Source organism: Brienomyrus brachyistius, chromosome 1, assembly GCF_023856365.1.
Source record: "Brienomyrus brachyistius isolate T26 chromosome 1, BBRACH_0.4, whole genome shotgun sequence".
Classification (NCBI taxonomy): domain Eukaryota; kingdom Metazoa; phylum Chordata; class Actinopteri; order Osteoglossiformes; family Mormyridae; genus Brienomyrus; species Brienomyrus brachyistius.
In genome coordinates, this window is record NC_064533.1 from 46,333,318 (window position 1) to 46,353,174 (window position 19,857).

A 19,857-nucleotide genomic window follows, 5' to 3' on the forward strand; every position below is an offset into this window, starting at 1 on the left:
CACAACCCAGGATGCAGACGGCTGCCTTATTCATCACACACTAGCTGTGTATTTTGATGGTAGATGGCAAATAATGGGGAATTATACTTGCTCCAGATCCCTCTATCAATCAGTGCTCAATATCTGTCATCCTTTCAAGGGATTTTAGAAGATTGTGGTACGTGATGGACCTAGTATTCAAATGATTTGTCCTGAGTATCAAGGACAACTTTCTAGACTTGTAAAAACATCCAAAAAATGCACTTTGTGAACATTTGAGTATTTGTGACCCCCCCCCATGGAGAATGAAACAATAGTTAATGGATATTTTTGGGAACATTTTGACAGCGTGGATTTAGCAAAACCTTTCTGGGCTGTTTGTTGATGTATTTTAAGTGCTGCAGTCCCAGTTTCCCATTATCTGATATTGGTATGACCTCCTCTCATGTATAGCCCATATGACGTATGACCCCCCTCTCATGTATAGCCCATATGACGTATCACCTCCTCTCATGTATAGCCCATATGACGTATCACCTCCTCTCATGTATAGCCCATATGACGTATGACCTCCTCTCATGTATAGCCCATATGACGTATCACCTCCTCTCATGTATAGCCCATATGACGTATGACCCCCTCTCATGTATAGCCCATATGACGTATCACCTCCTCTCATGTATAGCCCATATGACGTATCACCTCCTCTCATGTATAGCCCATATGACGTATCACCCCCTCTCATGTATAGCCCATATGACGTATGACCTCCTCTCATGTATAGCCCATATGACGTATCACCCCCTCTCATGTATAGCCCATATGACGTATGACCCCCTCTCATGTATAGCCCATATGACGTATGACCCCCTCTCATGTATAGCCCATATGACATATGACCCCCTCTCATGTATAGCCCATATGACGTATCACCCCCTCTCATGTATAGCCCATATGACGTATCACCCCCTCTCATGTATAGCCCATATGACGTATCACCCCCTCTCATGTATAGCCCATATGACGTATCACCCCCTCTCATGTATAGCCCATATGACGTATCACCTCCTCTCATGTATAGCCCATATGACGTATGACCCCCTCTCATGTATAGCCCATATGACGTATGACCCCCTCTCATGTATAGCCCATATGACGTATGACCCCCTCTCATGTATAGCCCATATGACGTATGACCTCCTCTCATGTATAGCCCATATGACGTACACCTGCACAACTCACTGACGTACCCCAGCTGCAAGATTCCACCCTTCTCTGTTAACCTCAGAGATGCGGTTGGGTAGAAAGCCTTATCAGTGCAATACAATGCAGCATACTGTATAGTGCCAAGCAGCCCATCAGTGAACCAACACTAATGGTAATGTAGTACTTTATCTAGTTATTTAGTTACCCGAGAATACACAGTGGACAAATGCTGGCATTACAATGTCTTCACACATTTTTATGTGCGATATTTAGTTTAATACTGGCCTGGTTGTAATTCCTGAAGCGTATTAAACTTTTTGACAAATTCAGTCAAAGGTCTGAGCAAGTGTCTCAAAAATTAAGAATAAAATAGGTTGGGTCCTTTTACAAATAATCTTGCATATTTTGGGCTACAGGTTGATACTTGTACATACAGAAGATGCTTATTATATTTGGGTTTTTCAAGCCAGCCGGAAGGAATAATGTCATTTTCTTTTGCTGTAAATGTAATATTGAGGGCTGTGTGTTTAGCCTCTTGTACTTTGTCACTTTATTGGATGTATCATTTGCATACATTTATATCTCTAAAATAACCCAATGCCATTTTGTGTTCATGATGAATGTGTTCATAGAAATTTGATTGAGTAGCTTAAAAAGGTTAGCATTTTGTAATCTGTGTAGTGCGATTCTCATCTTATCAGACATTGTAGCAAGTTAATAATATGCATACTGATTCATATATTTTTCTTGCTTATTTGTATAATCTTGCCAAATAAGATATTTATTTATGTAAGTTATAATAGTGAGCACACTACTTGTCGCTTATTGATATTGCTAAATAGTTTATGGATTATAAGCTTAATGTCAAAGCACTATATTTGTCATTGTTTAAGCTGTGGCTTAAAATAAAGCGTTTTCATGTGTAAATGTATCTGAGTGGATATTCATGATGTTATAGCAGTAACATTATTAACACATATAAGCTCATGAGTTGCATTTTCTTTAAATTAAAGATCAAATGACTACTTTTTTTCCTCTTGACGTGAAAAAGATCCCAAAACAGTTAGCTAGCTTTTCCTTCACATTCGTTAACTCATAATATAATCCCTCCAATCAGCCATAAAATCCCTATGGGAGAGACTTGCATTCAAATGTAAAGGACCTGCAGTTGGGGTTAAATTTGATCAGCTTTAGGAAATCCGGCCATTCATATAGATGAGCTGACAGAAGAATCAGTTGATATTTAATTAGATGTTATTTTATACTTGATTTTGTTACTGACAGTCTTCTGTGTGTAACATCGGAAATATTTTATGACTGAAGTAAAGAAATTTGAATGGAAGGCACATCTGTTAAGGAGAGAGATTCCTTACAGATGGAACAAAGCAAGTTTATTTGTGAGTGAAGGCAAATGGTACACACATTAATACTTGCCAGTTTTTTTATACGTCGAGGAGACAGAGTTAAGTCCAGATAACATCTGGTGACCTTATACTGTAGTGAAGGAATATAGACTAGACCACACTTAAGACTTTGCATATTTGCTACAGATTTCTTTACGATTAGACAGGTTTGGTTGTAGACAATCATCTCTTGTTATCAGAGATTTCGCTCTATTTACTTTACAGATAATGACATGTTCGTTATCATAGTAACCATTTACCATGTTGCCCAGTTAGTACAGTACTGTGACAAAACCAGTTGCCTTCAGAATCCGGTATTTGGGCTGACTGGACAAAACCAGAAATTTACATTAAACTGAAACAAAGGTATGCCAACTTGCTATGAGTAAGCTTTGCTCAGACTTGTCTATGGAAAAGAAAATCAGCTAAATTGCTTCTCATTTTCTTGTTTGAAAGTTGTATATTTCGCGAAACTAATTGTGTTGTATATACAATGACACAAAATATGTTCTTTTAAACAATGGCTCCATTTATATTTTGTTACAGGACTGGGTATCATTTGTTCTTAGTATACTTGTAAATTTTCAGCATCATTAACTTTGTGCTGCTTCATAACAGCAGAGCTGCATATGAATAACTTACCTCTACCCATATTCTCATGTGTTGTTACCTAGTTAGCCAAATTACAGCAGTACCCCCTTCTTGAACCTGAAACCTTTAGGTCACCGGTCTAGGTTGTTAACCACAACAGACAGGAAAGCTGCTCATCTCTCCTAAACATATTAGCTGTTTGTTTCCAACTACAACAACAATGCATACCTCAGGGTCTGGAGTATCCAGTGGCAGTATCCAGGATGTCTCTGGTAACACACAACATGACAACGCTCTGGCAGTGGTCTGTGTTGTGCTCCTGGGTTGGGCAGGTCCTTGTTCCAGGCCTGTGAACGTTGTGGAAATCTGCTAGACTTGGTGGGTTGCTCCTCCGGAGTTCTCCCACAGCTTGCTGATGGACCAGGATGACCTTGTTTGTGTTGGAAGTGTCCAACCTGGAGGTTAACAATCAGCCAATACATCATTCTTCAAATGTGAGTCACTTCAGTGCATAATATACCTTCTACAGAAACTAGGGGAAAAGGCAACAAGGTGGCCTCCAGTGAAAAGCGGCTTACAGGAAATGCAATGTCTTTTTCCCTTCTTGAGATGAACGGAGTGTCACCCAATTAAAACGCATCTGTAAATCTATACGTATTAACCAGTTAACTTAAATAATCAGACTTGATTTCGTTTAAAAGTATAATCATTTGAGGGAATTTAAAATAAAAAAAAAATAAATAATAATAATAATTGATGTAAATGGGAAATTGAATAAGATTTACACTAGCATATTTTATGGCTTGTCATACTGATTATATTGCTAAAAAGAATAAATCAAAAATTATTACCCTATTTAGGAATAACTGAAAACCGTTCCATTAGGACTTGTAGCTAAAAGTTACTCCCTAAGCACATTAAAGGAAGGAAACTAACATGATCATATTCATACCGCAAAAGACCATAAATCAGAAACTTTAGCCTTTCAGCCCGAGAAATATATTTTTTAATCAGGGAGATGTGTTGAAATGTAACACAAAAAGCTTTGGGTGTTATCTATCATGTCTGACAATAAGCAAACCTGCGGATTTTTCCAACAGCTTTGCAGCAGTCGGATCGTTTTCTGCACAGTTGGAGAGCTTTATTTATAATGCACTTACTGATCTAAGGAAGAACCACGTACTTCAGGCTCTCATTAGTGTTTCAGGACAGCATGAAAAAGAAGGAAGTTTGGCTTTTCTCTTATCATTGTATTCAGATTCCCAGCAGTGGCATTTCATAAGAACATTTTACTTCAGACTCTCATCTAATTCTTTTGACTAAAAGTGCCATTTTCAGTCATATAAGGCTGGGTATTTGCTCAGATGTGTTTAGATTTCCCCCCAGTGACCTTCTGCTTAATAGTGAACTCACTCTTCAGTCGTGATTAAAAAAATAAAAAAAAAAGGTTATTACTGTTTTGAAAAGGAAAGCAAGCTGAGGAGAAACTGACTTCATCCTGTCTTAGTGTGTCTAAAACCTTAAAGCCTTGATCATTTAAGATGGTTGCGTCACTGTTTTGCATATAAATCAAACAACATAATGTTGCAAGATGGGAAAGGTATAGTTATTTTTTAAAGTATGAAAGTTCCTTGTTCATCATCTGGGAAAGGCTGTGTTGTAATACACGGATCTTTAAAAAAAAAAAATAACAAGAGGTACAGCTGCATAAACATGTAAAACTGGAGGCTGCTGTGAATGAAAGTCTGCTTTCTACTGAAGTTTTATTCTCCACATTTGCTGAATGTCATTTTACTGCTTTTTCGCAAATAAGATTATCTTACAAACCAATGCAAGAACGTGTTAAAGATGTCAGCCTGGCTTCTAGAACACTGGAAAGAGACCCCCCACCTTTTTTGGTAGCATTAAATGGGGGTAAAACAGTAAAAAAAGGCAGGAAGCATTTGGTAGCGTTCAAGGGATGAACCAGAGCGGTCCATGTATAGAGGTGCTGCCCTGCATGTTTAGAAGTTGTGGACAGGCCACAGTCCATTGAGATAAATACACATTGAGAGCAGTGGAAGTGACTTTACACACGCTAAGCGGGCAACTTCAGTAAGCATAATTAAAGACCGGGAAGCCTCTGACTGATGTTTCAGCTGAAATGGTCTACCTCGACAAACAATGCATTATCCTTGGCGTCCTCCCATCCTGAAGTCATACAGTAAGAAATAATGATACAGTAAACTTCTTTATTGCAGAAAACTGAACCATGCAATGGTAGAAAAGCTCCGTCGATGCAGTTGCCCTCGCCACATGTACGTTGCTGTAGATAATAATAATATGCAACACCTGTGCAATAGTTAAATGCATCTGGAACTTTAATTTAATCCTAAGAAGTACAGCTACACCCTTAGGCAAGGTGGATAAACCAAAGGCTTCAATAAATTAGTCATATTTCCTACTTGGTTTTGTACTAAGATATACTTCCGATCTCTTATTCCTAATTAGTTACTTTTCACTTTGATTCTATGTGATCATAAACCTTGAGGGTATATATACAGATTTAATATATGGGGTTATTTAAAGGGCAGCATGATAAGTAACTGGAGTTTGCATGAATATGTTATTGGTTATGTTTAGTTTTTGGAACTTTCATGGGCATTTCTACTTCTGGAATTTCTGGCAGGATGAGTAACAAAACAGATATTGAGCTATACAACTATATCGCATATTTATCCATTTTTCCATTCTTCTTTACAATAAAAATAATGTCCGTCCCCTTTAATAACGTGGGCTCGGTCACCCTGTAGATGAAGTTCTCAGGCAAGGCCCAGTACTGACAAACATCTCAAATGAGCTTTCTCCAAAAGCTGCCTTATGTGTAAGCAGGGATTGTTAGTGGATTGTTAAACCACACAGGATGTGGGATTTCAGGATGAGGCCATGCAGTGTCCTCTTTGTCTTTCAGCTATGGATTTGGAAGGTGATGTTGACATTTCTGCTTCATTAATATTTTCCTCTTTAGATCAAGTGTACATGGTTACACTTTGTAACAATGTGGCTTTGAATGTACTGTATCTGCTACAGTATGATACTATTTTACAAACAGGTGTTGCTCCTTACAAGAGTATCTAGGAATCTCATACTCGTTTATATGACATAAGTGAAGAACACAGCAAGAAATACATTTGCGATGAGTTTAATATGGATTTTGTTCTTAAAATAATAAAGCCATGATAAAAAAAGCTAATTTAAAACCAAAACAATGAGAATAACACACAACATCGGCTTCATGGTGACTCCACAGTCTGGTTAGTGTGCTAAAGACACTGACACGGTCTGAACTTCTGCTCCAACTGCTTCATGGCGATGCTAACAATAATCTCCAGCCGCCTGCGCTGTGTTGGAAATGTGTCTACTGGTGGTTTTTTTGGCAGCTTTATGGTTTTGTCTGGTCATGGCTCTCTGAGGGACCCAGGGGTTAGCCTGCACATCTACCTCCCTGCTTGGGTGGGAACAGCTCGCATGGCAAAACAAAGAGTAAGACTACCGCCCATCTGAGGCCAGCAGCAAAATCATGGGTTCTCACAGCGTACATGTGGCACAGAATCAGAAGGCGCAGCGATACCAGGTGACACTTCCTGCTAGGCCATCCAAATCCACAAAGCCTTTGATAGGCCTGCATTTGACGGCTCTCCCATCCACCTCATCCTGCTCAGGGCTCTGTCTGGGAAAACAGGCAAACCGAGTGTCAGGCCTGTCAATTTATCGAAAGTGAAAGTGGTCAGAGAAACTGCATGGAACTGCACGTAAGCAAAATAACAAATGTGGTTTTTTAATGAGTGCATTCAGATTGTGCCTTAAATCATGTGAGGAGAGCGACACTTAAGGCACAGTCTTCTGATGATCTTCTTCTTTGACACAATCTCATTGATTATTCAGATTTTGCACAAGTTCCCTCCCCTCAAGATTGTTGCTTTGTCTGGAAATAATGTGTTTTTGTATAAAATAAGTTTTTACCTGCTTTGTTATGTCATTTTTGTCCCTTCCAAAACAAAACAGGGAGAGGCCGCACACTGACAATGGCTGGGTGATAATGACTAATGGACTGAGAGAGTGCATATCTCACTGACATGATATCTGAATAGCCAGTTCGCGCTGGCTATGCCCTTAAACTACAACATCATCATAAAGGACTTCAAAGTGTCAGCTTCCTGAGTCTAAGTTTTAAATTACATTTGCTTGCAAGCCTTGTTTTACTCATGGCTGTCGAGGTTTTCTGACATTATTATTGATCTTTCCTCTTCCTCTTTTTTTCAGCAAAAACCCACAAGTCAGTTACCTGCGAAATACACAGTTCCTCATTCTTTGGCACTATAGTACGTATAGTAAGCACTTACATGTATTACACACATACTGTATACATACTGTTTACATACTGTAGGGATGCACCACTTTTATGTTTGTTTGCAGGTTTTCCTGTGTGTCCAGGTTCCTCTGGTTGCTCCTGCTTCCTCCCATAATAAAAGAGACACAAAGTTAAGATGAGCGTTAAGATGCCTGTTGAAATTGTATGCACAGCCATCAGAAATAAAATGGACTGAAGGATTAAAGTAACATCAATGCAAACACACTCTTGGATTTCAATACCATGCTGAATGTGAAGTATGAGTGAGCTGAACTTTGGGGCATTGAATCAGGCTGCAAGATATCTGTACCTTTTTCCAGATGGTTGTGGATTCAATTCCTGTGACCAACAGAGCAATTTTATTACCCTTGGGCCTCTGAGCAATGTCCTTAACACCAACCCCTTCTTGGACACTGTTCGACTCCGTTATCGCTACAACCAAACTTTCCCTACTTGCATGTCGCTTTGCACAAAGGCATCTGCAAAATGATAGGATGTGCATGTACTTCAATTACAGGTTAATAACTCACATTCACGACCTTCCATGCAATAATTCCTGGCAATATAACGTCTCGAATTAAGAACTTCATTGTATTATTTTGTGTTGTCCTTTTGCATTGTATTATTTTATGACGGATCCCGAGGGAAAAGTCCATCAGCGTTATCTCACACGTGTTAGAATGCATATTAGGGCACAGATCTTGAGTCGATAGACATGAATAAATCGTCCAGTTCAATTCCGTTCATTTTCATAGTTCACTTCTTATGTAGGCTACATTGTTCCGCATCACTAAAATGCTTTGCATACTAATTACACAAGTTTGGAAAACGCGTGATTCTAAACCATAACAAATATGTACTGCAACAGTCTTGTGTAAAATATCTAGAAATTTCACTTGTCCTTGGACTCCATCTTTTTAAAACGATACAGTATAAATATGTTGCGATAATTAGCACATCATAAACTCGGCTTGCATCATAACCTGAAGAATAAACAGGTATGAATGATGTTTTAATACAGTAATAGGCCTATTTGTTTCTCCTGGTCGGACAATGTATGACACGTTTTTATCAGCCAGCTGAACCTGTATTGTTGTATGTCGAGCTGTAAAGGCAAACAGTTGCGATTGTTATAATCTGATTGGCTCTCTCTCCGAAGTAAGCTAACTACACTGCCCACCCTCTGTTTATATGAATGCCCTGCAGTTTCTTCCTTCCATTGAGAAGAAAATAGAATCGCGGGCTCATGGCTTCTAATGATTACCGCGGTTACGCTCAGGATCCTTCCGAAATGGAACACGGTCAGGCTCGTTTACATCCCATTCAGAGCACGAGAGGGACCTGCAGACCGCTCGTTCTGGGAACGCTGGTTGTTATGGGAGTGCTTCAGGTTGCATCGAGTGTCGCGATTTTGTTACACCTAACAGGTTACCTACATGAGGTGAGATGTTCTTTTTTATTACAGAAAGAGATATGTCGAGACTTTTTTGTATGTTTTTTAAAAAAAAAAGCTTTTCCGCAATGTGTCATTTTCTTGGTATGAAACCTGAAATCGAGATCTTTTATTAAAATGTCTCCGAGTATTTCGTATTTCGGAATTGACTTCGAAAGCGGATATTCGTCCGGAACATTTATTTGCTTGTTAGTTATTCATGTATTTTGCTTTTATTTGAAAACTAAGAAGAACTCTGAGGTCGGGTCAAGTCAGGTCAAATCTAATGGGGAGAACCTCTGTAGAGGCTGAGGTCAGGAGAAATGAAGTTCTCAGGCAAGGCCAAGTACTGACACTGACAAACATCTCAAATGAGCTTTCTCCAAAAGCTGCCTTATGTGTAAGCAGGGATTGTTAGTGCAAACCACACAGGATGTGGGATTTCGGGATGAGGCAATGCAGTGTCCTCTTTGTCTTTCAGCTATGGATTTGGAAGGTGATGTTGACATTTCTGCTTCATTAATATTTTCCTCTTTAGATCAAGTGTACATGCTTTATACTTTGTAACAATGTGGCTTTGAATGTACTGTATCTGCTACAGTATGATACTATTTTACAAACAGGTGTTGCTCCTTACAAGAGTATCTAGGAATCTCATACTCGTTTATATGACATAAGTGAAGAACACAGCAAGAAATACATTTGCGATGAGTTTAATATGGATTTTGTCCTTAAAATAATAAAGCCATGATAAAAATAAATCTCATTTAAAAATAAAACAATGAGAATAACACACAACAACGGCTTCATGGTGACTCCACAGTCTGGTTAGTGTGCTAAAGACACTGACACGGTCTGAACTTCTGCTCCAACTGCTTCATGGCCATGCTAACAATAATCTCCAGCCGCCTGCGCTGTGTTGGAAATGTGTCTACTGGTGGTTTTTTTTGGCAGCTTTATGGTTTTGTCTGGTCATGGCTCTCTGAGGGACCCAGGGGTTAGCCTGCACATCTACCTCCCTGCTTGGGTGGGAACAGCTCGCATGGCAAAACAAAGAGTAAGACTACCGCCCATCTGAGGCCAGCAGCAAAATCATGGGTTCTCACAGTGTACATGTGGCACAGAATCAGAAGGCGCAGCGGTACCAGGTGACACTTCCTGCTAGGCCATCCAAATCCACGAAGCCTTTGATGGGCCTGCATTTGACGGCTCTCCCATCCACCTCATCCTGCTCAGGGCTCTGTCTGGGAAAACAGGCAAACCGAGTGTCAGGCCTGTCAATTTATCGAAAGTGAAAGTGGTCAGAGAAACTGCATGGAACTGCACATAAGCAAAATAACAAATGTGGTTTTTTAATGAGTGCATTCAGATTGTGCCTTAAATCATGTTGACTCACTTAAATCAGTGATACTTTGGAGGTCTGGATAAATCATAGTCAAATCCAAGTTCTTCTGACAAAGGTCCATGGAAAGCCCCCCCCCCCCACAAACACACACACACAGCATTGTTGCTGCAATTGCCAATATCTAAATTGTTGTATGAAATAGGCTTTTACCTGCTTTCTCATGTTATTTTTGTCCCTTCCAAAACAAAACAGGGAGAGGCCGCACACTGACAATGGCTGGGTGATAATGACTCATGGACTGAGAGATTGTAGAAGCATATCACACTGACATGATATCTGAATAGCCAGTTCGCGCTGGCTATGCCCTTAAACTACAACATCATCATAAAGGACTTCAAAGCGTGTCAGCTTCCTGAGTCTAAGTTTTAAATTACACTTGCTTGCAAGCCTTGTTTTGGTCGTGGCTGTCCAGGTTTCCTGACATTATTTTTGATCTTTCCTCTTTATTCAGCAAAAACCCGCAGAAGTAACTTACCTGCGAAATACAGTTTTCCACACTTCCTAATTCTTTGACATTTGGGCCAAAACTAATATCTACTGCACATCTGTACATAAATAGATAAATGTTTGTTAGTTACCTTTACTGATTTGTTTGTTTCTTGACTGGGTGTTGGGTTTTCTGTGTACCCATGTGTTCCCCCATAACAGCGGACACAAAGTTAAGATGAACTCAACATTATGTCTTTGTGTGTGTGTGTGTGTGTGTGTGTGTGTGTGTGTGTGTGTGTGTGTGTGTGTGTGCGGGCATGCGCAGGCCCACTGTTAGATGTAAGAGACAGTCGGATTAAAAGCACATCACCATTAATGTTCACTTTTTTCAATGCTTGGGTGCCTGTCCTGCTCAACTCAATTGAACATGCATAAACTTTTATTGCATGACAAAAATGGGCTTTCCAGTCTTTCCGGTCTTTCCATGTAATTTTTGGCAGTGCCGTTTCTGTAATTTAGGACTGCATTGTATCATTATTTTATGACAACTTGGCAAAATGTCAGACAGTATTAGTCCAAGTATCAGCACGCGTGTTTCAGTAAAGATACTGATACTGCGTTTTCGAGCTCATTGAGAATGAATGAATCGTTTCGTCCCGTTCAGTTCCGCTCGGTTCCGTTCATTTTTATAGTGCGCTTCCCGTGTACGTAATTCCGCTAAAACGCTTTGGAGTTGAATTGCGCCAGTTTGTAATACGCGCACTTCTCAATTTTAAGAATTAAGTTTAGACTATGTAACTATCGCGATGATTAGTCGGTCATCACCTCGGCTTTTATTCTTACCTGAAGAATTAAAGGCATGGACAATATTGAACACAGTGATATTTGTTTCTCCTGGTCGGACAGTGTATGAGACATTTTTATCAGCCAGCTGAACCTGTATTGTTGTATGTCATGCTGTAAAGGAAAACAGTTGCGATTGTTATAATCTGATTGGCTCTCTCTCCGAAGTAAGCTAACTACACTGCCCACCCTCTGTTTATATGAATGCCCTACAGTTTCTTCCTTCCATTGAGAAGAAAATAGAATCGCGGGCTCATGGCTTCTAATGATTACCGTGGTTACTCTCAGGATCCTTCCGAAATGGAACACGGTCAGGCTCGTTTACATCCCATTCAGAGCACGAGAGGGACCTGCAGACCACTCGTTCTGGGAACGCTGGTTGTTATGGGAGTGCTTCAGGTTGCATCGAGTGTCGCGATTTTGTTACACCTAACAGGTTACCTACATGAGGTGAGATGTTCTTTTTCATTCGACTTCTTTCTGGTCTGTGTCTTGGTTTGAATTGTGAATTCGGGATGTTTTTTTCTATTAAAATCTGAGGGAATTGCAAATACTTGGAATCGATAGTTATATAGAGCTGTGATTTTAGTAAGGTTATGTTCAGTTTGAAATGAAAGACGTGTAATAAATCCGTGTCAGTCCGTGTTTCCTAAAAGTTTAACGAAAAATGGATTTTATATTTTCATTCAGACTTTCTGTAAATTATGGTTTCGGGGAACGCATTTATGATGGCAACATCCACGACTACTAACAATTTCAGTATGCTCTTCATCTTCAAACGATCGCTGCAGAACAAAGCTGTAACATGACGTGACTGCTAAATTATTGTAATAATGATGTATTAATATGTCGTTTCCTGCATTGCAGTTGCATCATGTACTGAATGTGCGGCTGCTATTATGGTGTTAAAACAATCGGTGCTGTATCGTGCAGTCTGTTATTAACTTGCAGTGGTTTCAGTTTATTTTACCTTAAAAATGAAGTAAACTCAAATGCAGACATTTTCGGACTTGGTACGTGGAGTTTATTGACCTCGAGATTAAAGGCTGATTTGGTCCGGTGTCCTGCACAGCTGTTCACTGTCTTGGAGCATGGTAATATTTACATGGTGATATTTACAGTGTTCGAGATCAGTGGAATGTGTTTACGGCTTTGAGCGGCCTCGCTTTCGTGCGCCTTTTATTTGCTGTCGGTAACATTAAGCGGAACTGCCCCTTTTTTTTCCAATCGCAACTAAGTAACATCTGGAGCGAGAAACACATATAACAAGCTCACCGTGTCACTTATTTTAAACAACCCCCCCTGTCTGCTTCGTGCAGTTACTTTAACCAAAAGTGTGCGCTTCTAAACACTGGTACTGGGGGGCCGGGAGTTAACGTGTCCCCTGTGATTAATATGCGGGTTGGCGGCCAAGTAGCGCAGACGCGGGAAACAGGATCCTTCTCAGCTGTTTTTGCCGCAAGACTGGGATTGTCTTCAGAGAAAACCGAAGGAAAAATATGATGAATACCCGACGGAGGCTACACCTTTTATTAAAACTATTGTGACAGAACTTTTGTAATAAGTGATTTATTAATATCTATATTTTAAAGAAGAACCCAACAGTTAATTTAAAAAGTTATTAAATGCACAAAAAAGTTGCTGGTTTACATAGTAGACAGCTTTGTCCAAAGCCAAAGTTTAATACGGATGTTTAGCAAATCTGTTCGAGTACCCTAGTCCATAACACAAGCATTTAAACTTGCAACCTTTTGTTTATCCGACCAGCTCTCCCGGGTATGGGACCACCAAGCGCTTTGCTGCTCAGCACGTGATGGGGGCCACTGTTTCTCAACCACTAACACACTAGAGTGTGATGCATATTGCTGTTGCCGATTTCAACCAGCCAAAAAAAGAACTTAATCATTAGTAATCCCTGCTAAAATCTGCGACCAAAATATCCCACATGCGACATTTGGCACCTTGAACAACATTTTGGTTGAAATTCAGCAAAGTCATGGAGCCTTGTTTAAAGTTCCGAGTCCCGGTTACATATATGTTATTAGGGATGGTGCAATATTAAGTTTGCGGTGTTCATGGTTTCTTTCTAGGTGGACTTCTCTTCAGATTATTCTGTCACGGAGATGCCAGATGAGGTGAGTGATTTGTCTCACACTTGCTATGAATAATGAATTATTAATTGTTCTTCCTATGTAATGTTTTTATACATGTTGTAGTTTTAAATTAGTTTTAACACCCAGTAAACAAAAGTAAATAAAAGCAAACAATTGCAAACAAGTTTCTAAATGTATTACAGTCACGTTTTTGGTTTGGTTTTTCACAACCGTACGCCCCATATTTCGTGGGTAATAATAATAAAAAAAAATAGTCTTAAAATTATGTGACTGTTTATACTGGATTCCATTACACTAAAGAATAATGTATGGAAATATGGAACTATAAACCACTGGTATTAAATTAGCCATGAAGTTAGGTTGTTAAGGTCAGTGATTATATTAGATTAGATTAGATTAGATTAGATTAATACAGTAATGCATAACAATAGAAAAAGAAAAAGCAAATCCTTCAACTACCCTGTATCATTGTCTGCCACAGCTGTTCCAGAGTATTTTATTTAACCACTATGGTAACATGGCAATTACAAGTCTCTGCCCAAGAAGGAGTTATAGCCATTATCAATGTAGTCAGTGTGGTATTCAGAGTTTACTCCACAACCACGTGGTGAGACTTCTAACTAGAGGTACAATTTGTTTAATGAGTCCTCTGTGACTCGTAGAAAATTAATGCCAGTTGGTTTATCAGAGCCCAAGATTATCCTGTTTGTGTCCCAGAGCCTGAGTAACATACCAGAGCCAATAATTCTGTGCTATCAGATTTCTGAATTTTTTTAGACTTTGGGATTGGACCTTCTAGATCTGCAGAATGCGCCCAAAGCACTGTGTTTGCGGTTTGCCGATTCTGTAATAGACACACAATTATGGATTCATTAGGTCATTGGCAATGTCTAGCTCTCCTGAACATGTTGGTGCTTTAAAGCTCAGTTGTGCAACTCCAGTGGGAGTGGCTAATGTGCTGAGAAAAAGCAAAAATGGTCATTTAATCGTCTACCGTCTAGAAATTAACCATTCCATAAAGCACCCCGCCTATCTCTAAGGTCTTATTAGTTGGTGAAGTGTGAAAATAGCATTATTTCTGATGCACTTGCTTTTGGTGTACTCCATTTTCATAGGTCCTCTGTGCAGCTTGTTTTCACATATGCCACAGTTCAGATGTATCAGATGGCTGTGGATTATGTCGATATTTTATGAAATTAACCTTAAACTGTAAATTAGAAAGACTTACAGGCTAAAGGGCTAAGCTTTTGTGTTATTATTTTTTGAAGGGATATGGTTACGTAGGTTTTGTAGGTCTCCTCCAGTAAGGAGCTTGAGGTGGATAAGCTCCTGACCGTGCATCACTGACAGACCCCACAAGGTTGGGGGTTTGTGTCAGGATCTCTCTGTAACCTTGGCTAGCCTTGTTTATCTGTGCTAATTTCAGCCTTTCTTGCAATAAATGTGTTTGTGCGGCAAATTGTTTTTGGAAGGCAAACGACTCTAATTGCGGACTACCAACTATACCCTGCTCTCTTAAAACACCTGTATTATGAATAAATATAGAACCCACATAATCGTTGCTTTCGGGACGCAACATGTCAGCTTTTTCCAGACTTTTTACCAGGATCCTGCCAAGCCGACCTGCTCCATCTCTGCGCTGATTGGCTAACCCTGTGCTACTTTTCCCCCTACTTTTCTTTAAATTGTGGCATAACCCAGCTATCAAAGGCTAGAGAAAAGGTTCTCAGATCTTCAGCATTAACAGTATATATTAGGGTAGTCAGATAAACACTGCTCTACTCCAGCTTACAATATCAATAGACTTAATCATAGCGACGTGTTTTAAAATATTATGTTTTGCAACGGTTTTCTACAAAGAGAACGCTACAGCATGTCAATGATTTGTATTCACAACATACTCTGAGTGCTTAAAAAGTCCTAAGGTGTTATAAATGGTGCCGTATCTTGAGGAGAAAGGCAAACAATTGAAAAACAAAATTACTGCCACGGGGATTGTTGGAATGCACAGGAGCCCTTTGTAAGTGTTTTCTTTCCACCAATAATTGACTGGGATTAAAAATCAGCATATTAATTATTTGCGATTTGCAGGTCTGGTATGCAGGGTCACCGTAGTAAAAGATTCTCTAGTGATTCCTGTTGAATTTTCTGTTTATGTAAATTTTTCTTCCAATCCTGAGAAGTGGTAATGGACTGTTAAAGCAGAGAGGTTTAGTATTAATATACTAAGAGCAATCATTTTGAGGGCTGAGGTTGGAGAGAGATGTTCAGGGCACCGAAGACCAAAGAAATATCTGCTCTTTCTCTGTCTAAAGGGAGTACAGGTTGGACCAATCCGTGCTGATGCACTGAAGGATCCGAGGAAAAAAGAGAGGCAGAGATGCTCAAAGCACCAAAGGGAGGCAGTGCCAGCGGCCCATCTACCCATCATGGTCCCCATCAACTACGTCAAGAGTGAGTCTGATGCCTGTTGTCAGGTGCATTGTCCATTCAGGCGCGGTAATAGGATTTCCTTGGAATGACCTAGAGACAGCTGATACCTTTGTGCCCAGCCTTAAGGTCTTTGTTTTATGGTTTTACCCCATGATTTAAAGAAGGCTACTCCTGAATTTGGACAGAAATTTAATTTGCAGACCTTTAACTCCACGTGTCTCAAAAAGCCTCATAATACTATAAGAATTTCAACGGGATTTGATAATTCTAGTTTTGGTGAAGTCTATCCTGTCATGTTTGCAGAGGGAGAAATTCAAGCAACGATGATACACTGGAAGGAAGCCCAGGGACACCTACATAAAATCAGATACCACGATGGACGCATTTTGATCCAAGAGGTGGGACTTTACGTCGTATACGTTAAAACCTGCTTCCGGTACTATGAGGAACTTACTAAGCCAGAATTTCTGCAAGACGGCAACACGCAGCTCATCCAGTACGTGTACCATGAGAAGCACACACAGAACACAATCAAACCCATGGTCATTATGAAAAGTGGGAGCACCAAGCGCTGGAAGAACGGGGTCTACAACATGTACTGTGAGCAGCAGAGCGGCATCTTTACATTGAAGGAGGGCGATGGCCTATTTGTCAATGTGTCCAACTCATGGCTGTTGGACCCAGATCCAGAGGGGAGTTACTTTGGTGCTTTTAAGATAAGTAACTGAACGCACGCATCTTGCTACTGAACATGGTTGTGCGTGCGGCCCAACCTATGAACATTTTGATCAAGAACCACTGAAAACATATTTGCAAGTTTTGAGCTTTTGTACAGTATGTGTCAAGAACGATTCTAAGAATGTGCGGAATTTCAAAATTCAACAACATTCTTATAGTAGAATTCAGTGCAACGCTTCCTATTCATCATCGTCTATTCAGGGTATAATTGAAAAAAGTAAAATTTTGGAAAAAAAAAACACTAAATTTGAAATTAGCAACTAGAGAATAGCCTTTTTCAAAATTTTCTAAATTGATACTTATTGTGATTGTTATAATGTAGCCTGACAGTTACATGTCTCTTCAGTTTCTAAAATATTGCTTTGCAATGTATGTGAGTGAGCTCTTTTGAAACTCCTAATGTGTTTTCTATCCCTAATTTTATATATTTTATTTAGCTTTTGTACAAAATTTTTACAGTCGTTGTTGTTTTTTTTTTTTTTTACAACTTAAACAGTCATGCATAATTTAAAATGCCTTTATTGGTACTGAAAACTGGGCACTGCATCTGAATGTAAACATTCACTGTCTGACCTTTGATGTGTCAATAATAATGCGACAGTGGTCAGTTTAATTTGCTGAATTAATGTATTATATGTAAAATATCAAGCATTTTCTCTATGATTTTGATACAGATTGAAAAGGCTGTGTAAGACCAAAACTATAACTGTGAGTAATCTGTTACAGATTCAGAAAAGCACACAAGCCTGACATCCCTCTACTGCGGTAGCGTATGTATTGAGAGTAGTGGTGACAGTTTGTGGTGTTTAAGTCTTTAAAGATACAGACATGTGACTTTTCTGTGTCGTGTCCCATGGATGCAATAAGGGAGGATTCTGCTAAGTTTATAAGGCTATTGCTGGTCCTACGGGGTAATGTGGTTGAAACTGAGAGGATAAGGGGCACATATATTTTCTATAATTATTTTGTAATAAAGCATGTATTATGTAGATTGAAATGTTAAGAAAATGCAGTATTGTGGCTTCTAAGGATGAGAATGGCTTAAGTCATACTCAGGTTGTGGAGGTCCAAGGTTCACGTATCTCTGTGTTTTTTAATTTCTCTTGTTAAATCTTAAACAGTAACTCCCATGCTTAATAAATCACAAAGCAAGGTATGTCGTTTGTAGGTAATTCATTAAGGTTTGTGTAAATACCAATGCTTTTGTCACAAGTGACTTAACAGTCAGTGTGGTGTGATGCATTTGGTGCCTAAGATTAGATGGCATGCATAAACATCAATCTATGATTTCCGGTAAATAAAAAAATATATGTATATGCATTGGTGCAAGAACAATGCTACAGCTGTCGATAGTTAAAAATACCGCAGCTGATGTTTAGACCAGTTTGGCCACAAAAGTGGTAAGTCTGAAAGAAAGACTTATATACGCTGTAGCCTCCAGGAAGCGATTTTGACATCTGTGAGGTGCAGCGTAGGGCCGCCTTCCTCACTGAGGCCTGGGCTCTGCACCTTTGGTCACTTCATACGCTGCGGCTTCAGTGAGCCGTGGTCTGCAGTCCCGAGCGTTATGTGCACGGCTCTAAATGGGATGTGGAAATAAATAGGTTTTGGACGAAAAGCAAAATACACAGACAATTAAAAAGAAAAAAAAAACATGAGCTAAAGATAGCTGGACTGTCTGCCTGTCATTTTGAGAACTGAAAATCTTAAGCAAGATTGTGGTGAGACCAAATTGACTTTGGTACATCATTTATAAATTAAAAACAACAATCTTTTTTGTGTTCGCCTCATAGCAGGGCGTCGAGGAAATGCACTTAATTGTATTTATTTATTTGTTTATGGACAATAGTAATAATTCACTGACAGTTCACTCTAGAATGTTCTGTCTATTGAAAAATGAATGTACCTGTGTTTGCATTCATTTGTTTTGTAGTTTTAGGAATATTGACAGCACTTAAAAGAGTAGCTTTGTTGTAGTTAGCTTTTAATCAAAGGTGCTTTTCTCTTACATGAAACAGGACAGTTTCTCTGAAAACTAACTCCTGAGTTTTTTTTTTCCAAATAGACAATTCTGTGTGCAAATGCCTGAGACGCCAAAGCATAAAATAGTTAAGTTATGTAAAATAGCTCAATAAAATGTGTTTTATAATATTTGTTATTTATATCTCTTAAAGTAACAAAAATAAATACTTTTATAAATATTTGTGGTTGTTGTTTTTTCTACCTTTTTAAGCACAAATGGTTTAACTATGACACGCGCATGTGTGTGTGTGTGTGTGTGTGTGTGTGTGTGTGACGCACAAGGGGCAACTTGGGGACAGGTGTGAGGCAAACAAAATGGGACCTCATTGGGGTTATACAACAGGAACTGTGAAACAAAGCAAGACCACAAGGGTTCAAAACGGGAAGGCTAGCAAAAGGTAAGGAACAGGCAACAAGAGGAACGATGTCAATGACAGGACTGGGAAGTACTTTTACACATGAGTGATGAGGGAGCTAATTAGAGGCAGCTGGAGTGATTAACATGAGGGCAGGAATGAAAGGCAAGATAAATGACTGATGGGCGTGGCTATTTAAGGCCATGCTAAGGAGGAAACAAGGGTCAGGTAGACATGGCAGGCAGGATTTAAAATGCAGATTTTAAAAAATATATATATAGAGGTCTCAGCCAGAATTTTAAGAAATTGAACTTTATAAAGTTTGGAATGAATCACCAACAAAAGGACACACCCAAAACTAAGTCTTCTGCCCACTGGACTTCTTCAACAACTTGGCGTCCAAGTGCACTGTGATGATGGAATTGGGGCCTCTGACTACAAGTTGTGCAGATGACGTATCTGTGCTGTACTTGTGCCAGATTTAAAGGGGATCACCATAGACAGCATCATAGTTCG

At 39.4% G+C, this 19,857-nt stretch overlaps 1 protein-coding gene and 1 long non-coding RNA gene across 46 annotated transcripts; one reads left to right on the top strand and one right to left on the bottom strand.

The window, feature by feature from the left end:
* Positions 1 to 301: 301 nt before the first annotated feature.
* LOC125738003 (uncharacterized) lies at positions 302 to 1,308 on the bottom strand. 44 transcript variants are annotated; one of them, XR_007396596.1, is made up of 5 exons: positions 1,078 to 1,212; positions 880 to 1,044; positions 682 to 747; positions 550 to 648; positions 460 to 516 (listed from the first exon to the last, which is right to left on the bottom strand). It is a non-coding gene; the product is annotated as an uncharacterized LOC125738003 (long non-coding RNA). The 44 variants fall into 44 exon arrangements; XR_007396668.1 differs by having other exon boundaries at positions 847 to 1,044; XR_007396661.1 differs by lacking the exons at positions 460 to 516; positions 550 to 648 and adding an exon at positions 308 to 416.
* A 7,465-nt stretch (positions 1,309 to 8,773) lies between these two features.
* Positions 8,774 to 19,164, top strand: tnfsf11 (TNF superfamily member 11). 2 transcript variants are annotated; one of them, XM_049028898.1, is made up of 4 exons: positions 8,774 to 9,010; positions 13,769 to 13,813; positions 16,108 to 16,246; positions 16,529 to 19,164. In XM_049028898.1, the coding sequence occupies exons 1-4, from the start codon at positions 8,816 to 8,818 to the stop codon at positions 16,951 to 16,953; spliced, it is 804 nt and encodes a 267-aa protein (XP_048884855.1). In that variant the 5' UTR covers positions 8,774 to 8,815; the 3' UTR covers positions 16,954 to 19,164. The 2 variants fall into 2 exon arrangements, with proteins under 2 accessions (XP_048884855.1, XP_048884850.1); XM_049028893.1 differs by lacking the exon at positions 8,774 to 9,010 and adding an exon at positions 11,449 to 12,128.
* The last annotated feature ends 693 nt before the right edge of the window (positions 19,165 to 19,857 follow it).